Source organism: Panicum virgatum, chromosome 5N, assembly GCF_016808335.1.
Source record: "Panicum virgatum strain AP13 chromosome 5N, P.virgatum_v5, whole genome shotgun sequence".
NCBI lineage: Eukaryota > Viridiplantae > Streptophyta > Magnoliopsida > Poales > Poaceae > Panicum > Panicum virgatum.
Window position 1 is genome coordinate 63956537 of NC_053149.1, and position 23224 is coordinate 63979760.

The 23224-nt window shown below is 47.7% G+C and overlaps 4 protein-coding genes, 1 long non-coding RNA gene and 1 pseudogene across 5 annotated transcripts; 2 read left to right on the forward strand and 4 right to left on the reverse strand.

Annotated features, from left to right (window-relative positions):
• Positions 1 to 1288: 1288 nt before the first annotated feature.
• On the forward strand, positions 1289 to 7303 carry LOC120671855 (fructokinase-like 1, chloroplastic). The gene is made up of 4 exons (XM_039952111.1): positions 1289 to 2217; positions 2816 to 3512; positions 3611 to 3648; positions 6802 to 7303. Exons 1-2 carry the CDS (start codon positions 1336 to 1338, stop codon positions 3506 to 3508), a joined length of 1575 nt encoding a protein of 524 aa, XP_039808045.1. The 5' UTR covers positions 1289 to 1335; the 3' UTR covers positions 3509 to 3512; positions 3611 to 3648; positions 6802 to 7303.
• Positions 4304 to 8878, reverse strand: LOC120671854 (O-fucosyltransferase 19-like). Its single transcript, XM_039952110.1, has 8 exons — positions 8158 to 8878; positions 6560 to 6632; positions 6361 to 6431; positions 6188 to 6276; positions 5970 to 6102; positions 5632 to 5861; positions 5060 to 5536; positions 4304 to 4984 (listed from the first exon to the last, which is right to left on the reverse strand). Exons 1-8 carry the CDS (start codon positions 8590 to 8592, stop codon positions 4774 to 4776), a joined length of 1719 nt encoding a protein of 572 aa, XP_039808044.1. The 5' UTR covers positions 8593 to 8878; the 3' UTR covers positions 4304 to 4773.
• A 3596-nt stretch (positions 8879 to 12474) lies between these two features.
• On the reverse strand, positions 12475 to 15610 carry LOC120672742 (annotated as a pseudogene).
• Positions 13519 to 14670, forward strand: LOC120672743. The gene is made up of 3 exons (XR_005674275.1): positions 13519 to 13658; positions 13761 to 13887; positions 14206 to 14670. It is a non-coding gene; the product is annotated as an uncharacterized LOC120672743 (long non-coding RNA).
• Positions 15611 to 16029: 419 nt separating the features above from the next.
• On the reverse strand, positions 16030 to 19692 carry LOC120672741 (putative ataxin-3 homolog). Its single transcript, XM_039953302.1, has 2 exons — positions 19251 to 19692; positions 16030 to 17063 (listed from the first exon to the last, which is right to left on the reverse strand). The coding sequence occupies exons 1-2, from the start codon at positions 19515 to 19517 to the stop codon at positions 16329 to 16331; spliced, it is 1002 nt and encodes a 333-aa protein (XP_039809236.1). The 5' UTR covers positions 19518 to 19692; the 3' UTR covers positions 16030 to 16328.
• A 1179-nt stretch (positions 19693 to 20871) lies between these two features.
• Positions 20872 to 22103, reverse strand: LOC120672140. Its single transcript, XM_039952437.1, has 2 exons — positions 21600 to 22103; positions 20872 to 21526 (listed from the first exon to the last, which is right to left on the reverse strand). Exons 1-2 carry the CDS (start codon positions 22024 to 22026, stop codon positions 21156 to 21158), a joined length of 798 nt encoding a protein of 265 aa, XP_039808371.1. The 5' UTR covers positions 22027 to 22103; the 3' UTR covers positions 20872 to 21155.
• Positions 22104 to 23224: the final 1121 nt, after the last annotated feature.

The following is a 23224-nucleotide window of genomic DNA, read 5'->3' on the forward strand; positions in this document are numbered from 1 at the left end:
TTCTCAGTACGAACGAACACGCGAACAATTTGTTCAGTCGGCAAGGCATAAACATTAACTTCAAATTGATTTTTTGATGGAGGTTCACTAATGCAAACACCCGAAAAACAAGAGTGTTTCAAAAAACAAAATGATTTTGAGAAGTTTTGCAGTCAATTGTGCCCTGCTGGGAAACTGTTCCTTTTCCTTTCATTTCCCAAATTTTGAGATACGGAGTACGGACCGTACTGAATTTGGCCCAGCCTGCTCGCCCTGAGTATATATTCGCGATGATGAATTTCCGGGTGACCGCTCCTGCCTAAAGTCACGGTCGATCCCATGTGACAGGTCCCACACACCACGTGACTCCTCCCCCATCTTTTTCCAGCGGCGCCCCCCATTCCCTTCCCCTTCCTCTTGCTCTCTCTCTATTCCCTTCCTTCTCTCGAGCCATGGCGCCTCATAAAAAAATTTCTCTCTGTCAAATTACAGCCCGTGACGATGGCTACAGTCCACCGCCGCCGCCGCCAACGGGAGCTCCTCTGCCTCGCGATGATTCGAGCGCCGGCTCTCTCCGCCTCGCCTCTTCCAGCCGCACCGGGGCCGGATCCGCCCTACTGGGCCCGGATCCTTTGCCCGCGTGCCGTGCCTCCTCCGTGGTCGCCGAGCAAGAAGAGGAGGCCCACATCTCACCGCCTCTGCTTAAACAGTCGCCGCCGGGCAGGCCTGCCGCCGGGCAGGCCTCCCGCCGACGCTCCGCGTCATCGCTGACCCTCTCCGCCATGCTATCTCCCTTCACCAGTCGTATGCCCAGATCTAGTTTTTTTTGTCTTTTCATACAAATTTTTTTAAAAAAATATTAGCCGAGTTTTTTTTATTTGGATGTACATTTTCTGTTTCTTCCATTTGATAAATTTCTCTCTGTCAAAATTTTTCTCGTAAATTTTTTTTATCTCACCAATTTGCTTCTTGAAATTTTTTCTACCCACCAAATTTCCACTTGAAATTTTTTTTGACTCATAAAAAAATGTCTGAATTGATTTTTCTCAGAAAACGACAAAAAAGTTTCTAAAAACAGAAAAAAATATTATCGGAAAATCGATCGTACGGATGCCTCCCGTACGGTTAACCGTAAATTAGCTGGGCTTTTTTTTAACAAAACGGTATATGCTGGGCTTTCTCTAGCCCATTCCGTAACGTTCTCTCGGGTGTTCCATTTCCGTCGTTGCGGGCGCGACCCGCAATCCTTAACGGGTGCTAAAACCCTTATCGGATCACACTGACACTGGATAGAATAGAGTCGAACGCTCGTCGCCGTCCCCCTTCCTTACTCACCTCCAGCAAAGAGGAGCGGCAATGGCCATGGCCAGCCCCGCCTTCCTCCTTCCAGCGCTGTTCCCCAAGCCCAATTTCATCGCCACACCTCTCCACCCCAGTCTCCCACGAGCCCGCCAACTCCGCTGCTCGCCCAACGGCGCCGCCGTGCCGGAATCCCCTAAACCCGCCTCTCGCCGCAGTCGGAAGAAGTCTTCGTCCCCGTCCCCGTCGGCGCCGAAGGCGAAGACCACGAGGCGGAGAACCAAGAAGGAGAGCCAGGATTCCGACTCGGAGAGTGAGGAGGAGCCGGCGAAGCGGGCCAGCCGCCGGACAAGGAAGTCCAAGAAAGAGCAGGAGGAGGTTGTGGCCCAGACGGCGAGCGACGGGACGGAGGAGACGATTCAAGGGTCCGAGGAGGAGGATGGGTTGGAGGTGGTGAGCGACTACGACGACGGGGAGGATTTCGCCAACGACTGGCCGCCGCTGGTGTGCTGCTTCGGCGCGCCGCGGTGGGAGTTCGTGCCCACGGTTCGGGTGTCGGACCGGCAGATGCACCCCGACCAGTACTCCACGTGGCGGCACCTGCAGTGGGAGCCGCCGGAGTTCGCGCGCGCGCCGGGCAGCTCGGCGAGCAACGTGGCCATCGCGCTCACCCGGCTTGGCGGGCGCGGCGCGGTGCTGGGCAAGGTCGGCGACGACGACTTCGGGCGCGAGCTTGTGTACCGCATGAACTGCGAGCGGGTGCAGACACGCGCCATCAAGTTCGACGGCAAAACGGCCACGGCCACGGCGCGCATGAAGGTGAGCTTCCGGGACCGGGAGGACGGCAAGGGCGGCACCAAACTTGTGGCCGAGACGGTGAAGAGCGCTGCCGAGGACTCCCTCCGCAAGACTGAGATCAAAGTCGATGTGTTGAAAGAGGTGAGTTGGTGATAGTTCGGAGAAACATTAGATTCTGATGCAAACTTATGCTTTTCACAGCAAGCTATGTCTCATTGTCTCTGTTCTGATAACCACCGTCCACTGTATTGCAATGTTGCATAGCAAATTAGCAATTGCATCAAACCAATTCCTAGTTTTGAAATAAAATTAATGTGATCTAGTAGCATAACATGATTGTTAATTATCATCGAAGGTCAATTGTCAAACAAGATTCAACCTTGATGCTAAAATCTCTACTCTACTTGAGATTAATTGACATCTGAATCCTCTTCTTTATATACTCTAAGATAGCAACATATAACAGATTGATAAAAATTTCAGTATGTTTTGCATCTTATAGATAAAATTGCTGAACTGATGTATGCATCTGAACAAATGTTGTCCTATGGTTATGATTGAAATGAAGGACGTTGCAGAAGTGCATTTATTTGGTTTCAACTTTCATGTGCTTTATGTTTTTTTTAAAAGGAAACCTCTTAAGTATCTGCTTATAAGTTGAGTTTTCGATGTTTTCATCGCTACTGGATAGTCAACCATTTTTTTCTTTATTCAAATCTAATCCATGGTAACTACACAGGCCAGAATGTTCCATTTCAATTCAGAAGTCCTGTTAAATCCATCAATGCATGATACACTCTTCAGAGCCATTGAATTGTCCAAGAAATTTGGAAGTAAAATATTCTTTGATCTGAATTTGCCATTGCCATTGTGGACTTCAAGGGATAAGACAAAGGAGGTGATAAACAGGGCATGGAAAGAGGCTGATATCATAGAGGTGTCAAGGGATGAGCTAGAATTCCTCCTTGATCATGAGTATTATGAATACAAGAGAAACACCCCACCTCAGTATTATCTGGAAGGATTTCATTTTACAAGAAACTGGCCACAGTACTACCACTACAGCCCTGAAGAGATTGCTCCCATTTGGCATGATGGAATTAAGATCTTGCTTGTGACCTATGGGACACTTCGGATCCACTACTACACGCCCAAGTTTCATGGCTGTGTGGTTGGGACAGAGGACGCACTCATAACTCCATACACCACTGACCGAACAGGTTCTGGTGATGCTGTTGTTGCTGCTGTGATTAGGAAGTTAACGACTTGTCCTGAGATGTACGAGGACCAGGATACATTGGAGAGGCAACTAAGATTTGCTGTTGCTGCTGGAATCATATCACAGTGGACAATTGGTGCTGTGCGAGGATTTCCCACTGAGAGTGCTACCCAGAACTTGAAGGAACAAGTCTATGTGCCTTCGATGTGGTGAAATGGTAAATCATTTGCCAAGGAATGAACATCATATGCGATATACAAGCATATTCATGAATGGTCTAACAAAACTGAACATTTTTTTCTCTTTTACCACAAGAGAGCTACAGGCGCAATTCATATGCACCAATTGCTCAGGTATCCTTTTATCATCCATTCTGTAATCATTTCAGTTTTAGGGGCATTATGCATTTTATTAAATGTTTTGGAAAGTTTGACTGCTACCGAAATGGCTCTAATGATCGACACAAGTTATATAGTTGAATCTTCAATTTAATTTGTGAAAATAATTTGCAGCCATACTCTATTTGATGTGCTACTGTAAAATGCACTTCACTTTTTAATTTTTCTCATGATTTCTAAACCCCTGCATGAATGAGCACGCCAATTCTGGGGAGATATTTAGTGACTATATTTCTTTTTCTCGACCACAGCAAGAGACTACCCTGCGCATTTTTTAAATCTTGTTTAACTTAGAGGGGCACCAAACCTAGGCTGGCCAGGAAACTTTCTGAAACCAGTTTCTCAGGAAGTTACCCATAAATTGGTGAGCCCAGGTGGCCCTTCTCTCATTTGGAGGTACCAACAACCAAGTAACCAGCTGAGCTACTGCTTGGTAAATCGGTTCTATTAGTAACTGTATTCATTAAGACTAACTAATGTGGGACATAAGTTTTGATGGACCAAACTTGGCTACAAAATATTTGATGACAGCAAAAAAGGTGATAACAACATCCAATATTTCAGTAACAGTTAAATGCAATAGAGTGGGCTAGAAAAAGGGTGTGATTCATTGCTTCCCATAACACTTGATCTGTCACTAATGATTATTGTACATACACATAATTTGCACCAAGCTGTGCATAATAAAATCAAATTTATCAAAAAGTGGTAAGACTGTACATCTGGACTATGGAGTAAAGGTGTAAACCTTACACTGAAACTCTTCAATTTAGCTAATTCTATTCTCTCGTGGTACAAATGTCCTCTTAGAATATCCTGCCTCTCCTGTTTTCAAAGTTGGATAAATAACCCTCTGAAATCACACATCTTAACGACTGTTCCCTCTGATACCCTTGTGGTGGATTGAAAACTACACAAATTCTATCTGTCTAGAAAAAAAATATGTGCTTTTGATGTCAGTTTACTACGAGTTGCATTGTTTGGTATATGTCAATGAGTCAGAGTAAATTATGCTTCATGCTTGAAGTTAGGCTCACTTTAAGCTTGAAGACTAATCTATCCATTTTCTGTAGAGTAAGTTCATGCCACTTGATCCTGTGTGTTTCTTTTACACAAGCACCCTGGAAGAGGATTTGCATAAAAATACTCCTCTTGCCTTGGACTTCGACCAGACAACCTCTGATATGGACCTCCAAGCCTGTTTCCATGATGCATCTTCACTTCACATTCAAACTCATTCCAATTTACTGTACCTTCGTCAAGCTTGTCAATAAGCTCGACAAGCTTCTGCCTATACAGTCAAAGAATCAGCACTTTGGATTGAGATCTAAAAACTCAAAACTCAAACAAAATTCCAGGAATTTACCTGTCAGGGTTGATGGTTTTTCGGAATCCTTTGTATCTTCTATGACCCTGGACTGCTCTAGCCATATTTCCATCGTACGTATACACAAAAACGTCACTCTGGAGGGCTACATTGTAGTCCACAGCAGCTAATCTGTTTTGGTACAGCTTGAGAGACTCTAATTCATTTACTGTTGCCAGACTGTAATGTGTGTAGACGTTTGGATATTCGGCCTTTAATGCATCCATGCTATGTACACCATATAGTTCACCTGCTACAATGTAGATCTTTGTGCTGGAAGGATAACCCATAGCTTTTAGGAAAAAGGCTGCTTCACGAGGAGTCATAGGGCAGCCTCCTTGGAGTCGCCTCTCTTCACTGTTGATTTCCTTCTCTTTCCAGTGCTGCACCTTGAGTCGCATTTCCCTAAGTTCCTCTGCCTCTTGATGTGTTAGGTTGTGGCTGCAGCCTGTAAACGAGAGCATGTCCTTCTCGTATCTGTCAGTTTGTAAAAAAAATTGTATTACTGATCTGCTATTTCCTCGGCACAAAATGATGTCAGCCTCTTATTAGACAATTGCAATTTCAGTCACCTTAAGTGAAGTGCGATGTAGTGGTTGGACTCATTCCTCAGTCTTTCAACTAGAGTATTACCTAGCTCTTCAATTTCTTGCTTGTATCTCAGTGCCTCATAGTTTGCCCGGCATCGGAGTCGTTGGATGGAAGGAGGGAGACCATTGTTAACAATCCGTGAATCTGTATGTGTAAATTTCACAACTTTGGCCTTCTTCAGTGTCCTTGTTAAAGCTCTGTAATAAGAAGCCTGCAAAAAGAAAAACAGTAAAATCACCTTTTCTTTTTCTACCTGCTCGAATTTCTTGATCTGTAAGTAGCTGCTACGTCCACTTAGTCCTCAAGTGTCGGTTCATACCTTGGCCCAGGACTTGGGTGCTCTAATATAGGGTTTAAATCTTTCGTAAGCTGGTGGCAAGGAATCCACAATCATGATGTCATCTTCTAAAGTTTTCTTGAAGTGCTCCACATCAAATATATCTTTGAAACCGCTGCATGTCATGACAAAACATCAGTTATCCCAAAAAAAAAAAAATCCTATAGAGTGCTCGCTGTCTTGATTGCAAAGAGACGGACCTCGGATCAGTCCAGAATGATTTATGATCCAGAGTAGGGATTACTAGGGTGGCATTCATGAGCTTAGCAACTGCAACCATATCGCTTATCTGCAAGAATGATTTTGAAGGAATGCATGTAAGCTGAAAGGCATTGTCCTATGTTCAAGCTTTTTAAGATAATAGAATACGCACCCCCATTCTCATCTGGTTCAAGCCACCATTAGCATTGACAATTATATAACCAGCCGTTGCACTGTTGATTCCTGGAATAGCAGAGCAAGTGTTGCCCAATGTAGGCAATCAGTTGAGACTAGTTAATTTGAATTTGAAGATGGAAGATTACTTATAACTGATGTTTAACTTCAAGGAAGATGGGGAAGATAAAGCTTACTGTAACGGTTTCTTGGGCGTTCAATGCATTTTGTGTAACCCTCGCTATCCAATTTCATCCATATCCGGGTCATCTAATGGATCTCAAGCAAATTTTCAGTATAAAACTAGGAGATCATAACATTTTATTACTATGTGCTGACATGAATGAAAAACTGAAATGAATAATAGAATTTCAACTCTGAACAATGAAAATTGGTAGCATCTATATCTAATAGATTCTTGATATTGCTTTATTTGCAGGTCTATGGTTGCTTTAGTTAGGCGGCAGACAGGCAGGCATTCATGCTTCCAATCAACGAGAAACTCTTTTATGCCTTTGTTCTAGTCATGGTAGCACACTTGCACAATTGTAGCACTAAGTGGGGGGATAGGATGGATGGATTGATGCAAACTCTGACTTTATGTCCATTTGTTTGTTCGCATTCTCTCTTTATTTCTTCCTTTCCGAAGACTCATGTAGAATTTTGGAGGCTTATAGATTAGATAGCGTTAGGAACTGTCAAAATTTTGTTCACGCTCGGTATTCTGATCATCCCTGGATATATGCGTCTTGACTCGCAAAAGGCAAGTTGGCTGCAGTCTCATGTAACTGTCATCACTGTACCTTGCCAGCTTGGTTATCATCTGATTGTTCTGCCAAGACCTCCGCTATACGTACAATTCATTTGTACACCTGTATTTACAACAACTCATTTGTAAAACATTAAAACAACCTTGCAACCAGGGCCCGAAATCTCCAGAAGTGGTCGAAAGCACCTCGTTGTAGCAAAGTTGTACAGATGAATTGTACGTCAGGTACCTCCTTTTCTGGAAATATGAGCGTGTGGAAGTGGAACATGCATCAGCATTATTTCAACCAGATTTTGCTACTCTGCTATGTTTTTTTTCTTGGTGCCAGACTGCCAGTGCACTTGAACGTTTTCGAAACGAACAAGCAGGGGAGGGCTGCTCGTTCCACTTTGGTTTTGAGAACATCAACGTCAACCCCTATGGAATCACCTCGGTGCTAGGGCCCATATGGATGGCATATTGGCATTGACCACAGCCCACGGAGCATGGCCATGGGTATGGTATCGGTATCGCTCTCCCAATTGAATTCTCCCTCTGGACAGGTAACCATATGTATAACTACACGAAAAAAACGAAGACGAGACAGCGATGGGTGCCAAAGAGGCGGGCTCTTATTCTTCTGACAAGGACACGTACGCAAGGCGGCCTCGAGTCCTTCCGAAATCTGCAGCGTCCGAGATGTCTTCGGCGTCCAGTCTGAATGTCTGATCCTGGAGCTAAGATACAAAAATGGCGACTACGGCGAACACGGCCGCCATGAAACTTCTCACGTCTCTCCAGCGCGCGCTCACACACACATACCCCACCCAGACCCAGTCCACCAAAACCAAGCGATCCAACACGTCCCTCTCTCTCCATCCAGTCGCCGACTTGGACCACCATTAACTTGACACATTCGTGTGGTTCGTGATTTTTTTTTTGAAAAGGAGGCAGTTAACCGTGATTAACATGCTAATAACTGGCAGGGTGAGGTCTAGTGCATGGCGAGAACTGTAACTGCGCAGCCAACGGCGAGAGCACACTCACCGGCGGGTCGGGCGGGCGGCGAGCGACCGCGGTCAGGTTCTCCTCCCTCCACCCCAGCGCCCCGCCGTCGCCGGCGTCCACCCTGCGAACGAGCGGCCTCCCCGCACCGCCGACGACGGCGCCTCCGCGCGAGCTCGTGACGAGGACGAGGACGACGGCGACGCCGAGCAGGCACGCCACCGCGCTCCTCACCCAGGCCACCGGCACCCGCTTGCCGCCGCCGCTCCTCCGGGCGATGAGCAGCAGCGCCTTCACGGCCCCGGTGACGGCGGCGCCGTGCCCGCGGCGCTCGCTCCCGTCGTCGTCGATGCCGTCGCTCGGGCCGCCGCAGCAGTCGGCGGCAGAGGCGCGCTCCACGTCCGCGAGGCGGCGCCGGTGCGCGCTAGACGGGACGGAGCTGGAGGACGACGCCGTGGACGACGACGAGGCGACCATGGCCGAAGCAAGCAAGCGCAGGTGAGGTGCTCGACTGCGATGAGGGAGCAAAGCAGACCAGGCACCGCGCCGCGCCCCGCCCTGGCCGCTTCGATCGGCAACGGCGCGGGAGGCCGGGGACGGGGATGGTCGGAGGAGCACGTCGGCGCGGGCGCGGGGGCGGCACCGCACCGCACGTAAGGGCAACGTGCGTGGGGGCGAGGTGGGGTGGTGGTTCGCAGTTTGCACGAGGAGTGAGTCGTGCGCGCGCGTGCCCTCCCTTCCCCGCTGGCGGAGTGGCGGTTCGGCTCCGCGCACGCGCTGCTGTCGCAAGCGAGTTTTTATTTTGTTCCTCAGGTCCCGCGCCGGTGCCGCCCCGGCCCCGTCGTCGTCGCGCACACGTGCTCGCTTCCGCGGCTCTCTTTCGCGAGTGTGGCGCGTGCGCTACGTGTCCGAATTCCTCACGCCCAGCAGATGATGATAATAACAAAAGGGCTGAGCTGAAATTGGCCGCACCGCACCTGATGATCAGATTAAAGATGAACAGACGGATCAGGGCCTACCAGGACTCCTCGTCAGAAATCGGCGCTCGTGAAGCGAGCTAGCAGCACTAGCAGGACGTGCACGCTACAGCTGATCCGTGAAAGTAGCCTTTTCCTTTCCGGATGGGAACTAGGCTAGCCCAGCTTAGCCTTTCCGTTGCGAATGCGTACAAAGGGAATATGAACAATGGACCGTGGGGAATTGCTAAAGGGATCGAACAATGGACCATAGGGTCCATGCGGCATCGAAGCTCCTCCGATCCGAGCAGAGCCGCCGCTATCGCATCGCATGATGAGTGTGCAATCCAGCACTGTGATTGTGGGCTTAATCTGCCACTGTCAGTGGAGGTGGTGGCCCTGCCGTACGTGTTAGTGCCTGATCCTCAACCTGAAAACAGCAAGCACTGGCCATTTGGTAGGTAGGGATAGGGATCCGACGGACGCCTGGCGAGCGACGACGAGATGTTTGCTGATGAGGCGTGTGAGAGTGACGACGCGCTGACTGAGTTTTCCTCCGCTTTGACGTAGTCCCGGATAAAATTGTAGTACCACCGCCTCTCATAGTCTCGTGTACCGCCGCGTCGTCGTCAACGGTTTGATTCTCCCGGCGCGCTTGAAAAGGTCAGCCGGGCATCTAGCGCGTAGAGACGAGACCTGTGTCCGCAGTGCCGCCTGCTCGTGTCCTCCGATTGTATGGGTTCACATCGACCGAGCAGAAGCAGACGGACGGGCGAAAATGCCGTGGAGCTCCGGGAACGCGTAGCGGCGACCAGCAGTGCACACCGGATGGGCGACACGACGACGATGAGTGTCCACGGACGAGGGCCCAGGCTGTTCTTGTTTGTTTCCATGGGTCATCAGAGCGATGGGATGGGAGCCACCACCCCACTGGGAATCCACCCAACGGAGACGGTGGTTCGGCCGCCGTCGTCGGGTCGGGTTCTAGTCTAATCAGCTTGAGGCGCACTACGATTTTCACTTGGTGCTCGCGAACCAACTTTGCTTATCAAATAGCGCCACGAGTGTGGGATGAGCACTGCTTTCCACTGCCCTGGCATTTTCTCGCAGCGGAGGACTTTGTTTAGATCGGCCACAACGAAGGATTCAGTACTCTTGGTTTCCGGTAGGTTGGCACTGTCTGACTTGTCTGAGGTGACACTGGCCTGTCAGGTCAACACGGGCGCTCACCACGCCAGAAAGAGGATTTCGTCGTGCCAGGATGATCGCTCATGTTTGCTGGCTCGCGATATGGTTGGATGGTACGTATATATTGGTATCGGGTACGAGTATACATCTTTGCGATTTATTGCGTGTATATTTCTAATTAATAAATCTGGACGACGACACCCTTCTCTGGGCAGCAGGCACGCGCCAATCATGTAGCCACACCACTCCTTTCCCCGCGTCAACGTTGTTCCTGATGGGGCGCCCAGAGTAGTGCGGCAGGGACAGAGGATTCTCGCGTCGCGTCAGCGTCCGTGAACAAGCAGCAACCAGCAAACTACCGCGAAGTCTGGACGCACCAAGCACCCCCGTGAGTCCGTGACCCAACAAAAATCCATTTCCACGCCGGATTCTGCCCACTCCGTCAAGCGCCGGGACGTGCCTCTGCTGGCTGCTGTGCTTCGCAACCGCAGCCCGGCGCCGGACGGCCACGACGCGAAGCAAAGCATCCGGGGGCGGCGGAGAGCGAGGGCGCGAGGCCTAGCATGCCTCGCACGGAAGCCGCTCGTGGCCTCGCCCTGCTGTGCTGCCCGGCGGCGGTTACAAATGCCACATCACACGACTGCCCCGCGTGCCGGTGGCGTTCGGTCCCGCCCGACCCAACTGCAAGGCAAGGCAACGAGCGCAAAGGCTGAAACCATCAGCAGATTGGTCGGGACCCACGACTGGAGGACGAGCGCGATCCAGGACTGCGCTGCGATCTCCGGGAGCGTCAGCCTTCCGGGTACAGACGTACGTGTACAGCAGCTTCGGTCACCGCCACGGCCCACCGGCTGGCTCATCGTTACACCAGCACACAGCAGGGTGACATGACATCCGATCCAACGGCACGGGGTATTCGATGTATAGTTGCCATACAATTCATTTTGCATCACACCTCCATATGTATTCGATGTATATTTAGTTGAACCATTTGTTTCTTAACTGATATTCTTATCTCTTCCATCATTAATGAATGCATGGTGACATATATCATGGGTAATATTTTTATATAAATAATATATTAATAATGATAGAAGTAGTAATTTAGAATTTTATTTTAGTGTACTTTATTATTTTATTATAATTACATAATTTAGATTTTAAATTAGGCATAATTTAACTTCTAATAATAATATAATAAGATAGTTTATATGGAAAGTTGGGGGGTTTGTATTATTTGTATAACGGCATAGGTGGGTAATTTACACAAAAATTAGTGGGTTACTTTAGATTTTTTTATAATAGTAGAGGTGGATAATTTAGATATATATTTGGGATTACTTTAGTCTAATTCTGGTTTAGGAGCAATTTAACTTCCAATAATGATATAATTTGATAATTTATATGCAAATTTAGGGGGGGTTGTATTATTTTTATAATGGCATAGGTGGGTAATTTACACAAAGATTAGAGGGTTACTTTAGATTTTTTTTATAATGGTAGAGGTGGGTAATTTAGATACATATTTAGGGGGTTACTTTAATCTATTTTTATAATAGCAGAGGTGAGTAATTTATTAAGAAAGATATCAGATCTGATGGATATTATAATTAGATTTGTTGTATTGATGACCGGATGTTTCTAATTTTTGTGAGAATTTATAAGATTTCTCTATTTTTTTAGAGTGTTCACCTAGGATTCTAGGTGACTTCATGGGGAGGCTCCAAAGAAACCTCCAATTAGTAATAGTAAGATAAGAATTAGTAATAGTAAGATAAGATGACCGGTCGCGCGTGGCCGCCAACCGGGCATGCGCATGGATTCTGTAGGTAACAAGCAAGTCTGGGACGAATAACCGGGTGTGGCACGGGGGTATTTCCCCAGAGAGGGTACCGGGTGTGTGAGTGTGTGTGCGCGTGTGTGTGCATCCCGGTAGGCGCGTCCTCAGACTTCCCGACAGCCCATCTGCGTTGAGCGCGCGGTCAGCGTGGGTGCTCAACTTGAGTTCTTAAATGCCGGCCAGTGCTCCTGGCAATGTTCAAAAAATAAAAATAAAAAAAAGCAAGTCTGGATCAGCCGCCGCCGGGGCATCTGAAACCGTGGATCAAGCAGTAGTTCTGACGCATATGCAGGCCAAACTGCTGTTGCCAAGTCGGAACATTTTCTAACACAAGTCAAGTCAGGTCACTTACCTAACCTGCCCACAATGTAGGAGTAGGTCCTACAACATTTGGTTTGCCACGGTCCATAGAACATTGCAGCTGTAAAAAGGCTACGATATACAGACATACCACGATCGAGACAGGTGCCAGAACTGTGTAGCGTTGGAAGAGAGAGGCATGGCTTCACTAAACATGACAAATCGAGGCTGCATATCAATTATCAACAGAGCCTCTCCTTTTTCCCAATGTCCTGTTCAACTGTTTGATGGCCGCCCGCATGCCTCAACACCACCCACTAATAAAGCTCCCTAGAAGATTCTGGTAGTATGTGCTTCTGATCAATCCAGCAATGCAGGGATGATGAGCGTGATAACGACACCTGGCAGATAAAAGTTCAACAAGATCAGCTACATCGGTACACACAATACACTAACAGAAGCAACAAGCAGCCATCAGATTAACAAAAAAAAAATGCAAAATATATAGAAGGGGTAGCCATTCAGTTCTCCTTGTCCACAAGGGAGAAAGCTCAGAACCTCGGATCTCTCACGCCGCTGTGCCCACCCTCCGTGACGCCCCCGAGCCCCGGTAATGTCCCACGTTCTCCGAATCCATGGAGGACAGGATGGCGACAGGGTTTCGTCAGCCCGTCTCCACCCCCATTCCTTTTTATCGCCGTTGACGATCACCAATGCAGAAAAGAACAGCACAGAAAGAAGCAGGGGGTATGGCGACCAGGCCAGGTACCTGCTGATCAATTAGCACTTGCTTTGAGGACTCGCAGTCCATTGATGGCAAGGATGAAATAAGCTGATAGGTGTGGATTTCATTAAGAAGCTTCAGACAATGAAAGGTCTACTGGGTAAAGCCACCTGAAGAACATGGTAAGGGGACACAATTTTTTTCCACAGCTATAACTCTTGTGGTGCGCCCGCGCTGTGTGCGACTCCGAGGTCACAGTATACCGACAGACCACGGTCGTGGTAGATATCACAACTCTTTAGCCTCGAAAGACAGGCTAATCACAAGGCAAAATTTGTCATGACGGATTTACATCGCCATCAACACAACTTCTTTTCCGATATCATGTTTGTCATCTTACAATTATACTCTTTGCATGCCTGAACATATGTCGAAGCTATTTCGAGGAACCTTGCAATATGTTCTTCAGATTTCTCCAGCAATGCAGGTACCGTGAGAGCAATAACAGCACCTGAAAGAACACATGTTCAAGAAGGTCAGCAATTCAGCTTCGATGAGCAAGATTAATATATCAAGTTTTTTAAATTAATTTCCCATTCTAGAGGGTGATCTATCTGCCCCTTTCTATTCACCTTAGGTTGCGATGTTGAGTGCATCAGATATTTGTCACTATGAAGGAACTAGGAAGTAGACGAGACTCGAGACTCATCCTCTGTCATGTTCTTGTGCATACACCTCTTTCACTTGGACTCCATTCAGCAGAGGTAATGCGGACTATTTGCAAATGTCGGAATATGTACATAATGAGATCTTTTTGCAAATTGAAAAGGAACAGCTGTCACCAGCTAATACGATTATGTACTGGTTAAACAATGAGATTGTTGTAGGTTTACTTTCGAGTATACTAGCGCCATATGCTGCTTAGAAGTGGCAGTTTCAGCACTGGCTGTGTTTCCATCATTGTTTCATGCATCCCTGCCATCAATTACCCACACAGTTCGCCATGCAATTCTCAGTAATTTGATGATAAGTATAGTTTACAACATTTTCACACTATAATCCAGTTCGGGATTCTTGTACAGATGCTCAAGGGTGATTATATCTCAAGAAATTGTAAATCGGTAAAGGAACGGAACTTACTTGCATATACCAAAGTGATAAGATCAGTCTATCGGCCAACTATGGAAGTCAGCACCAACACAAAAGCCACCTTGTAGAAGAGGCTGGAGTCCTTCCCAAGCGCAATGTTTTCAAAATCCTGGAGCACCTTATTCACGAAGTTGCCCACTATTTGTGATGCTTCACTCACTGACTTATCAGAAATTTTCATCAAAGGAACAGGAGGAGGTGCCCTACATAGATTCCTTTTTGCTAAGGGGCAGAAACTGTGACTACAGATACCTAATACAAAAGGTTCAGATTCGTTTGGTTTTTGGTCTGCTCATCATATGCTTTGATTTGCAAAAAGGATCATGCTATTGTGCTGCAGTGTTATTTTACTCACTTAAAATGTAAGTAAACAGTTCTAGTATATCAATATTTGCAAATGTCATGTCCTACTAGAATCCAGGTTCCCGGTCGAAGGCCAATTAATTTCATTAGCTCTAGCACACCACCAAGTGACCAAGTGTATATGCCATGCTAGTAGGCAGCATCAGCTCTGGCACACCACCAAGTGACCAAGTGTATATGCCATGCTAGTAGGCAGCATCAGCTCTAGAACACCACCAAGTGACCAAGTGTATATGCCATGCTAGTAGGCAGCATCCATGATCCATCCACAAGAATTGAATCGAGTATAGTCACATCACTGGGCATCAGATAGAACGAGCATCACCTGTGGAGGAGCTGGGCAGCTTTGGCCCAGACGAAGAGGACTGTGAGCAAGATCATGAACACCTGGGACACGAAGGAGAGCAGCGTGTAGCCGGGCCCGCAGTAGAAGAGCGCCCAGGACGCCACCACCGCGGCCAGCGCCCCGCCGGACACCTCCTTCCTCCTCCACAGCACCACATCCGCCCCTGCGTCCACAGAAAAAATTCCAACGCCGCGCCCTCAGTCTCAGCCTCTCAGGTCCCAAAAGCGAAATGCAACAATCAGAAGTTCAGAACGATCAACACGATCTGCGCTCTAGACCATAAGAAATGATCTGCCCTCTAAAAGCCTGGAGCGCAGCAATCAAACCGCGGAACTCACCTGTGCCGCCGCCGAGGAGGTCGTGCAGCGATCTGTGGGCGCCGAACAGCCGGCGGCTTTGGCCGGGGGAGCCCATCGCAGCACGGATCTCTCCTCCGACGGGAAAGGGGGAGGGGGGACAGGCTAGAACCGCCACGGGGTTGATGAACGGCAGCTACTGACTGATCCTGTTTAGTCCAACTTCTCGAGCTGGATTTCGGAAATTTGCAAGAGGAGAAAAAAATGGGTGGAAAGAAAAAGGCGCAAACGTGACCACACGAGACACCTCGTCAGCAACACCGTCGTATCTAGCCCCCCGGAGAAAAGAAAAGGTGGAAGAAAACCATTGTGTCGGCTTGTCGGGATCCTTAGATTTTGACCAGATGACAACGGGCGGTGCATCACCGCCCCGGCCTTTCGGCTCGGTTTGGCAGCTGCCGATGTCACCCGGAACCCGCATTGCCACGCTCATCTTCTTCCAGCACCAGCGGCAGCCGAGCTCCGAGAGGAGCAACAGATAAACAACAATGCAAAGCTCAGATTCTTTGTTACAAGTGAATTAACAGCCGCGCCTGTTTCAGAAGAAATAATTCTCTGCAGGAAGTTTCTTGCCACCAACTGCGAGGCCCAGATTCTTGGGTAATGCCTGCATAAACACATTCATGACTGCAACAAACAAAGCACACGATAACAACGGAAATACGAGCATTCAGCATCAGAGTAGCCGCAGATGTAGGCGTTCCAGCACATTTCACAGGGCAAATGACGGAAAAAACAGGTTCAAAACCGCCATTTAAGTCTCTATGCAGATTGCACACAACCGTTACACCAGTTAAGTTTAAACCCATGCAGTTCAGACCATGCAATTTGTATACGGCATTCTGAAACCAGGAAAAGCATAACTCCTCCCCTGGAATGGAGGGCAGTTTAGACGCCTCCCTCTCTCTTGCTTTCTGTTTGTATGTTCTAACTCGGTAAAAGACTGACCGGAAATCTTCATAGGGAGGCGCACTCTCTACTCTAGCTCATCCTAATCTTCTTTTGCTGATTCTTTTTCCTCTACAGAAGAAACCTCCTTTTTGGTGTCGCTTCCTGAGGCTGGCTCCTGGATGTCCTCACATGGAGGAGCGCTTGGTTCAGATTTATCAACTTCTTCTGGGTTACTGTCTTTGCTCGAAGTTGCTTCAATAACAGGAGCGGGAGCATCCTGTGGCTTGCTAGATCCTTGAGCTGCATGATAGCTGGAAAATTGAACCCCTGCATCCATCAAGCTAGCGGCTATTGCAGCATTCAGATCAGCCTCTTCCTGCTGTGCGGCAATCATGTCCATTTCACTCATCCCTTCTGATTGCTGGCCAAGTAGAGGGGATTGCACCTGGTGGGTAGGTGTCTGCACCTGGTTGCAGGAGGCTGTTATCTTCTGGGCATCATCAGGGGTAAGCCACTGACCGAAACCATTAGAGCCTTCAGTTGCCATAGGGCACTCCTTAGGGAAATTGCCTCTAACAGCAAAGATACTCCAGCCTGACCCCTTCAGGGTGTCAATGAAAGCTGAGAGGTAAAACTTTGACAGGTGCTCAGGAGCTGGGTAGAGGCTGTTAAAGTTGTACCACTCCCCATTCACCTTCCTGATGCAGAACCAGTGGTCCTGAAGGTGGCAAATGAAAGCAACCTCCTGCTCAGGGTCGAACAGAGATGATCCTGCAGCTGGGGAATCAAGAGGAATGACTTGGAGGTCCCAAACCTCCAGGGCCTTCTGCAAAACCTATTAGAAGAAACAATATGGTCAGAATAGGGTCATGAGTGCGCATTGCAGAAAATGAGAGTGGCTAAAACTTTGTATTACTCTGTTAGCATAGGGATTTAGTGCTAGAAAAATAGCTATATACTTAATCCAATAATCAAACCACTGGTAGCGTATCTGGCTACATTAGAGCTAGTGAAAAAGATAGACACAATAGAATGCATAACAGCATTCCAGGTTCATTGCTAAAAGGCATAAATGGGTTACGGATGGCAAATAATTAAATATCCCCGTAGATGCTCCTCAAAGAGGAAAACAATAGTTCATATCAAATGAAGTATAAAGGGTGAGAATGAACAAAGTAAACATATAACTTGTGCAATCTGTCCAAATTTTGGTCTAGTGTGAACTTTGAACTGCGTGTTCGAGGGGAAAAAAAGGTGTGAACTGTGAACTCAAGTTAAATAAAAACACCTTCTTAAGCATGTACTTCGAAGTTCTAAATGCGACCCATTCCCCATGCCTGCCCATACCCACTCCAAAAATGTTGCACTTTGGGTTACAGGATGAACACTTATGAGTTCTTATTGGTCTTTCCCCATCTAGATGTCTAAAGTGATAGTCAGATGGTTTGATCAGAACATAGCATTTAGTACCATATCAGAACCTAGCGTGCAACGATAAACTATACTAGTTTATTGGCCAAAGATAAACTCCATTGCAAAGATGAACATAGTGTGCGACGAAAAGGGAAATGGCTAATTGCGGCATATGTTATGGGGCCCTTTTCCAGTACATCCTGAAGGAGAAAAGCTTAAATAATCCGAATGCCTCCATATTCCAAGGTACCATACCAGAACAGCACTAAAGCATATTCACAGCAAACTAATGCCATCATAACAAAATGACAGAGAGATGCACACCAAACAAAAACGTGTGAAGCATCCAATATTAGCAACACGCAAAACAAAGGTCTGTCTCCGACTCGGGTGCGAGTGTCAAATTTGGAAAATTTTGGGGGGACATGCTAAATACCAATTGGAATCTGACACGGGTCAGGGATATCCAACTCAGTGTGTCCGGACAACACTGATGGCTGTACAATCATCTGGAATTCAATGACTTGTGAAACACTTTAAAGTAAGTATGACCATCAGATTGAATTTAGAAGTTGCATTTAAAACTTTAATGCCGTTAATCTTAATACTGTTATCAAGTTGACTGTCTGTCATTCTAAAAATACCGTTATCGAGCTCACTAATATTCCTAATTCCAAATCTAATGACAATCATCAAAGACTATGAATCAAAGAACAGTCACCATCAAAGGTAATAAACATCAAAGTCATTCTTAGCGTCAGCTATTCAGTACACGACAAAAGGCAAGCAACGAAAAACGGACAAACTCTTGAATATGTACACCAATCGCATAAATTTGGACAGTGTAACGGCAATAGAATCCGTTACTACAGTCTACAGCATGCATGGCCATGCATTAGTGAAGGCCAAGTACATAAAATAAAGTGGTACTAACCGTCGTGGAGACTTATGCTCCTAGTTGATTATTCAAATGCAAAGTGTGATCTGTAACTTCACAAGAAACAACTACATCTAAACTTTTCTAGTGACGCAAACAAGTAAAATTCCATATCAAATCGCCTGCAGAGAATCATGCAAATTTCAATGCAGTCCTTTGGTAGTTGAAGACATGAATGAAGTACAGATAGTCCCTTCGTCCCATGTCGCATCCAACAAAGCATGATTAAGTATCATATATGCAAGGAGCAAGCTTATAACTAGCATGCGCAGACCCACACGGCGCCACCACTGGCAATCACCTGATTGCAATAATAAGCATTCCTTCGAATGACTGGGATAATGCATTGTTTAGACAGTTTTCTTTTCATCCTAAACTAAACCCTTCTAGTCTATCTGCTCCAAGTAATCCTCTTCATTCCAAACAAAGCCATCTTATCAAAGTACACACCGGCACTTTTAACCTAGAATCACCTACTAGAAATCAATCGGAGGGTTCGAAACAGCAATGCTCAAGCAAAAAATCCCCTAAATTCTAAGCGATCTTAACAGGCAAACAAGTTGCAACCGAGCCCACGGAACAAGGTGCGATCTACGCATCAGTCGAACCATCCGAGCCCACGGAAACGTAAACGGATTAAATCTACAAGGAGGTTGGCGGGCGTGGACTGACCTGGATGCTGAAATCGCCTCCGAGGGAGACGTTGTGGGATCCCTCGGCGAGGAAGTCCCCAGCGGCAGCGTTGGCGGCGCCGGGGCTCTGGGAGCCCTCGAGCATGACGAGGCGCTCCCGCTGGTCGAGGTCGGCGGCGAGGGCGGCGAGGTCGAACTCGGAGAAGAAGGGCCCCTGCAGGGCGGTGTTGACGCAGTGCACGGCGCAGAGCTTCCCCTCCTGCACCTCGTGGTACAGCAGCCCGCCGTTGCTCGCCGCCGCGTCCATCGCCCCGCTCCGGAACCTCCCCCGCGAGCCCTCCTCCGGCGCGGCGATGGTCGCCTCGCCGCCTCTACGTATCGCGCGAGATTCGAGTCGGGGGATTGAGGAGAGGAGAGGAGAAACGAAACTGAAGAACGGGGGAAAGGGGGGAGCGAGCGAGCGAGGGACGCGAGGAGTTGAGTCCTTTTGGCGTGGGTCGGCTTCGGGCTCGGTGGTGACGCAGATTCCCTGCGGGCCTGCGGAAAATCACAACGCAGCCGTGACACGTAGACGGGGCCAGGAAAGGCTGCGCCCGGCAACCACGTGGCTTTTTCTAAAAAAAGTGTCTTTTCGATTGCGACTATCGACTTGCCGCTGTGGGCTTATACTACAGTTGAGTGGGATTTTTTATACAGCGGAATATAACAATGAACCACTAATAATGATCTAAGAAATGTATGAATACTCATAGCGCGTCCTAGCGTTGGATGGGCCTCCTGGCTTTAGATTTGGATAATAAACCGTTTAGTTCCAGCAAAAAAGGAAACTTCACAAAAGAAAAATAGTTCCAACAGAAAGCATTGTCATGACCTGAACGTGGGCCTCTAATTGGGATAGAGAGCTGGTCTTGCTTTGGGCCTGCACGTGTGGCGTGGGCCGTTGGGCGTGGGCTGCTGTGTGTTGTTGGGCCTGAGTGCTTTGCACCTCTACTGCGAAGTCCACATGTTGCAATACTGGCCTTCCTCCGAGACGGCGCGGCGTTGCCGTGCTTGCCCGTGCTCAACAACCGGTAGCTTATCTATATTATGCGTTTACTCATCAAGCACGTGCCGGCACTCATCAGTTTTGACAGACCAAAATGATTGATTACTTTAGCGCTTCGCGTTGAGCTCATCCAGTCGTCCTCTAGCGAGTCTCATGTTAAGAAGCAAGGATCTCACGATCGGGAGCCGCCACTGATGATGGATCGTGTTGCTGCAGCCTGCAGGTAGAGGAAGAGGACCACAGATCATTTAACAATCAGCACGACGCTGTTTCATCATCAGATCAGGCTCCAGTAATTGTCTGGATCGAACCATGTGCAGGATCAATTAACTATTCCCGCAGGCCGCAGCGATCGCAGCCACTCTCTGCCCTCCGTCTGTGCAATCCAGCCGTGCGGTCCAAATACGGATCGGCGAGTTTTCTTTTTTTTTTAAAAAAAAAAAAAAAGCGGATCGACGAGTGCGTCACTTGGTCGAGCCTTGACCAAGGTTTTTTTATCCGACCGGTACACCCGAACCGCCGGCCACCGGTTCCGGTTAACCGGACCGGTTGGACCGGTTACCGGTTCCGACCGGCCAAATTCAAAACCAAATTCAAACGTAGCCGTTCTAACGGTTAGGACCGGTTAGCCGGCCGGTTTGTTGGTAAAACCGGACCGGTTGCACCGGTTACCGGCCTTTTAACAAAATAAACCGACAGTTTTAAATTGGTTCCGTGGTGTGAAATAAAAGGAAATTTTGGTATGAACTATGCACATATTAATGTAAAATACCACACCAAAGTAACAATTTATAATTATGCAGAGATATACAATATTAATGCGCGTGCATACAAATACCATAGTCCTAATCGTGCCTACAAATACAGTAGTCACTCTCACTGATACACATTAATAATAGTTCAACGTAAGAATGGGAAGACCCCCATTCTGGACGCCATTTGGTATTCGGCGATGGACATCACATTCAAACCTCGCACTCTAAGCAGTTCAGCCTTGTAGTCTTGCCAAGATTGCCCTGTCCACGCCGATGTTGTCTCCCATTCCTGAACTAACATAGTGTAAAAATGGGGGTCTTCCCATTCGTACACCCATCTCGTCTGTGGCTCCATGCTGATGTCAGGTATGGGATAGTGAAAAGAGTGCCTGGAATCGCTATAGGAGGAAGAAGAGTACTGTGGAGTATCGTTGTCCGTCGGTCCAACCGTTCTCCTCGGCGATTCCGGTGCTCCATGATCGGGGTCCTGTGTAGCATGTGTGAACTGAGTCTCCCCTGCAATTAACCATATATAATAATTAGTACTCATAATCAGAAACAAGTGTGCATATATAGGTGCAATGTATACCTGTGAAACGAATGGGAATACCACCACCACTACCACCACCACCACCACCAGCAGCAGCATCTGCACCGTCACTACCGTCACCATCACCAGCGGAGCTGCTATCCCCAGTCTCTTGATACGGTGGACTACGCTCACCATCGCCATCATCTGTGGACGTGTCGCTGTTCACTGATTTTGCTGTTGCTTTTCCTTTTTGTTTTTGACGCTTCGAGTCACCCTTCGTATGCCCCCTCTGGAATTTCCTCTTCCCTAGGTGAGTGTCACCCACATGTCTACGTGCCCAATCGCTGATGCAAGCATCCCCCGTAGTGTCACGTAGATCTGAGAGGTTTATTTGATCCCTGACAATATGAGACGGGAGAGGGACGTCTCCGTCATCATCATCCTCGTCCAGAACTGGAGCGCGGTTAGATCGACCATATTCCATCCATTCCCGCACCGGATTATTCTCATCATAAAATGAAAGATGGGCCAGCTGGTCGATAAAATCACCTTCTTCACGTATCGGTGGGCCGGAGACCTCCTCTAGTCGCAGACGAAGGTTGTAGTTGACATAGACCAGCTTGTTAAGTTTCTTGTGCGACAATCGATTGCGAACTTTTGTATGCAGCAAGGCAAAAGTACTCCAGTTGCGCTCGCATCCACTGGACGAACAACATTGTGAAACAAGCCGCATGGCAAGATACTGCAGCTTTGGAGTGCTTGATCCGAACATCATCCACCAGGACGCTGTATGTGCAACCAAGTATGTAAGCAATATATTCAAATATAGAGAAAATAACAATATGTTATGGAGTAACTCTTACATGGGGATGTCTTTGGATCCATCGCCATTCTCATTGCCATTTCACTGCCAAACTCGCCAACCTTCTGCCGAAACACCTCAAGCTCCTGCAATGCCTGCACGGCGCTCTGGACATCCGTCATGCGCTCAAAAGTATCCCTCCATGCTCGTATACACCTCCTCTCTGTTCCACCCCCCGTCGGTACACTGCTTCCGCTCTCGATTGGTCCAAGGCACGCTGCAGCTGAGTCTCCTCATCTTCTTCTTCACCGGGATAGTTTCCCTCCGCTGCAGCCTTCTCCCGTCTCAACCTCTCTCGAGCCCGTTCAGCAGTTGCCTTCCTAGCCTTCTCAATGTCACGCTGAAAATACTCCCGCACATCTGGCGGCACATTCCTGCAATGGACCACCTCCGCCCCGCGGTGAGCCAAATGTTGTTTCAATCTAGTCGCACCACCTCCTGCTTTCTGCGTATTACAATACTTGCACCGCCATCCGGGATAAAAATTTTCACCATGTTCCCATACAATATCTTTATCTCTACCTGACATTGTCTATCTGCATAAATGGACAACAAAGACATATCAATCACATAAATCCTAAATCAACCTAAATCCTAAAAACATATATGCACCTTAATATTCAATTCTACCTAAATCCTTACGTCATACACTTAAATCTTACCTAAATCCTAACTACACCTAGATCATACATCTAAATCCTAAAACAAATCATCTAATACTTGCAAAAACTCAAAGGGAAAAAAACAAACGGCTTACCTACCTCCCAGGCCGGCTTACCGCCTATTCCGGCCGGCTTACCGCTGCGCCCGGCCGGTTAAC

Excerpts from the sequence above, each read along its gene's own strand:
- LOC120671855 (XM_039952111.1), top strand. The coding sequence starts at position 1,336 with ATGGCCATGGCCAGCCCCGCCTTCCTCCTTCCAGCGCTGTTCCCCAAG. Across the intron at positions 2,218-2,815 it reads AAGTCGATGTGTTGAAAGAG|GCCAGAATGTTCCATTTCAA; the intron begins GTGAGTTGGTGA and ends GTAACTACACAG.
- LOC120671854 (XM_039952110.1), bottom strand. The coding sequence starts at position 8,592 with ATGGTCGCCTCGTCGTCGTCCACGGCGTCGTCCTCCAGCTCCGTCCCG. Across the intron at positions 5,862-5,969 it reads CACCCAAGTCCTGGGCCAAG|GCTTCTTATTACAGAGCTTT; the intron begins GTATGAACCGAC and ends TTCTTTTTGCAG. Across the intron at positions 4,985-5,059 it reads AAAACCATCAACCCTGACAG|GCAGAAGCTTGTCGAGCTTA; the intron begins GTAAATTCCTGG and ends TTGACTGTATAG.
- LOC120672741 (XM_039953302.1), bottom strand. The coding sequence starts at position 19,517 with ATGGACGCGGCGGCGAGCAACGGCGGGCTGCTGTACCACGAGGTGCAG. Across the intron at positions 17,064-19,250 it reads GAGGCGATTTCAGCATCCAG|GTTTTGCAGAAGGCCCTGGA; the intron begins GTCAGTCCACGC and ends TTCTTCTAATAG.
- LOC120672140 (XM_039952437.1), bottom strand. The coding sequence starts at position 22,026 with ATGGAATATGGTCGATCTAACCGCGCTCCAGTTCTGGACGAGGATGAT. Across the intron at positions 21,527-21,599 it reads TATTCCCATTCGTTTCACAG|GGGAGACTCAGTTCACACAT; the intron begins GTATACATTGCA and ends GGTTAATTGCAG.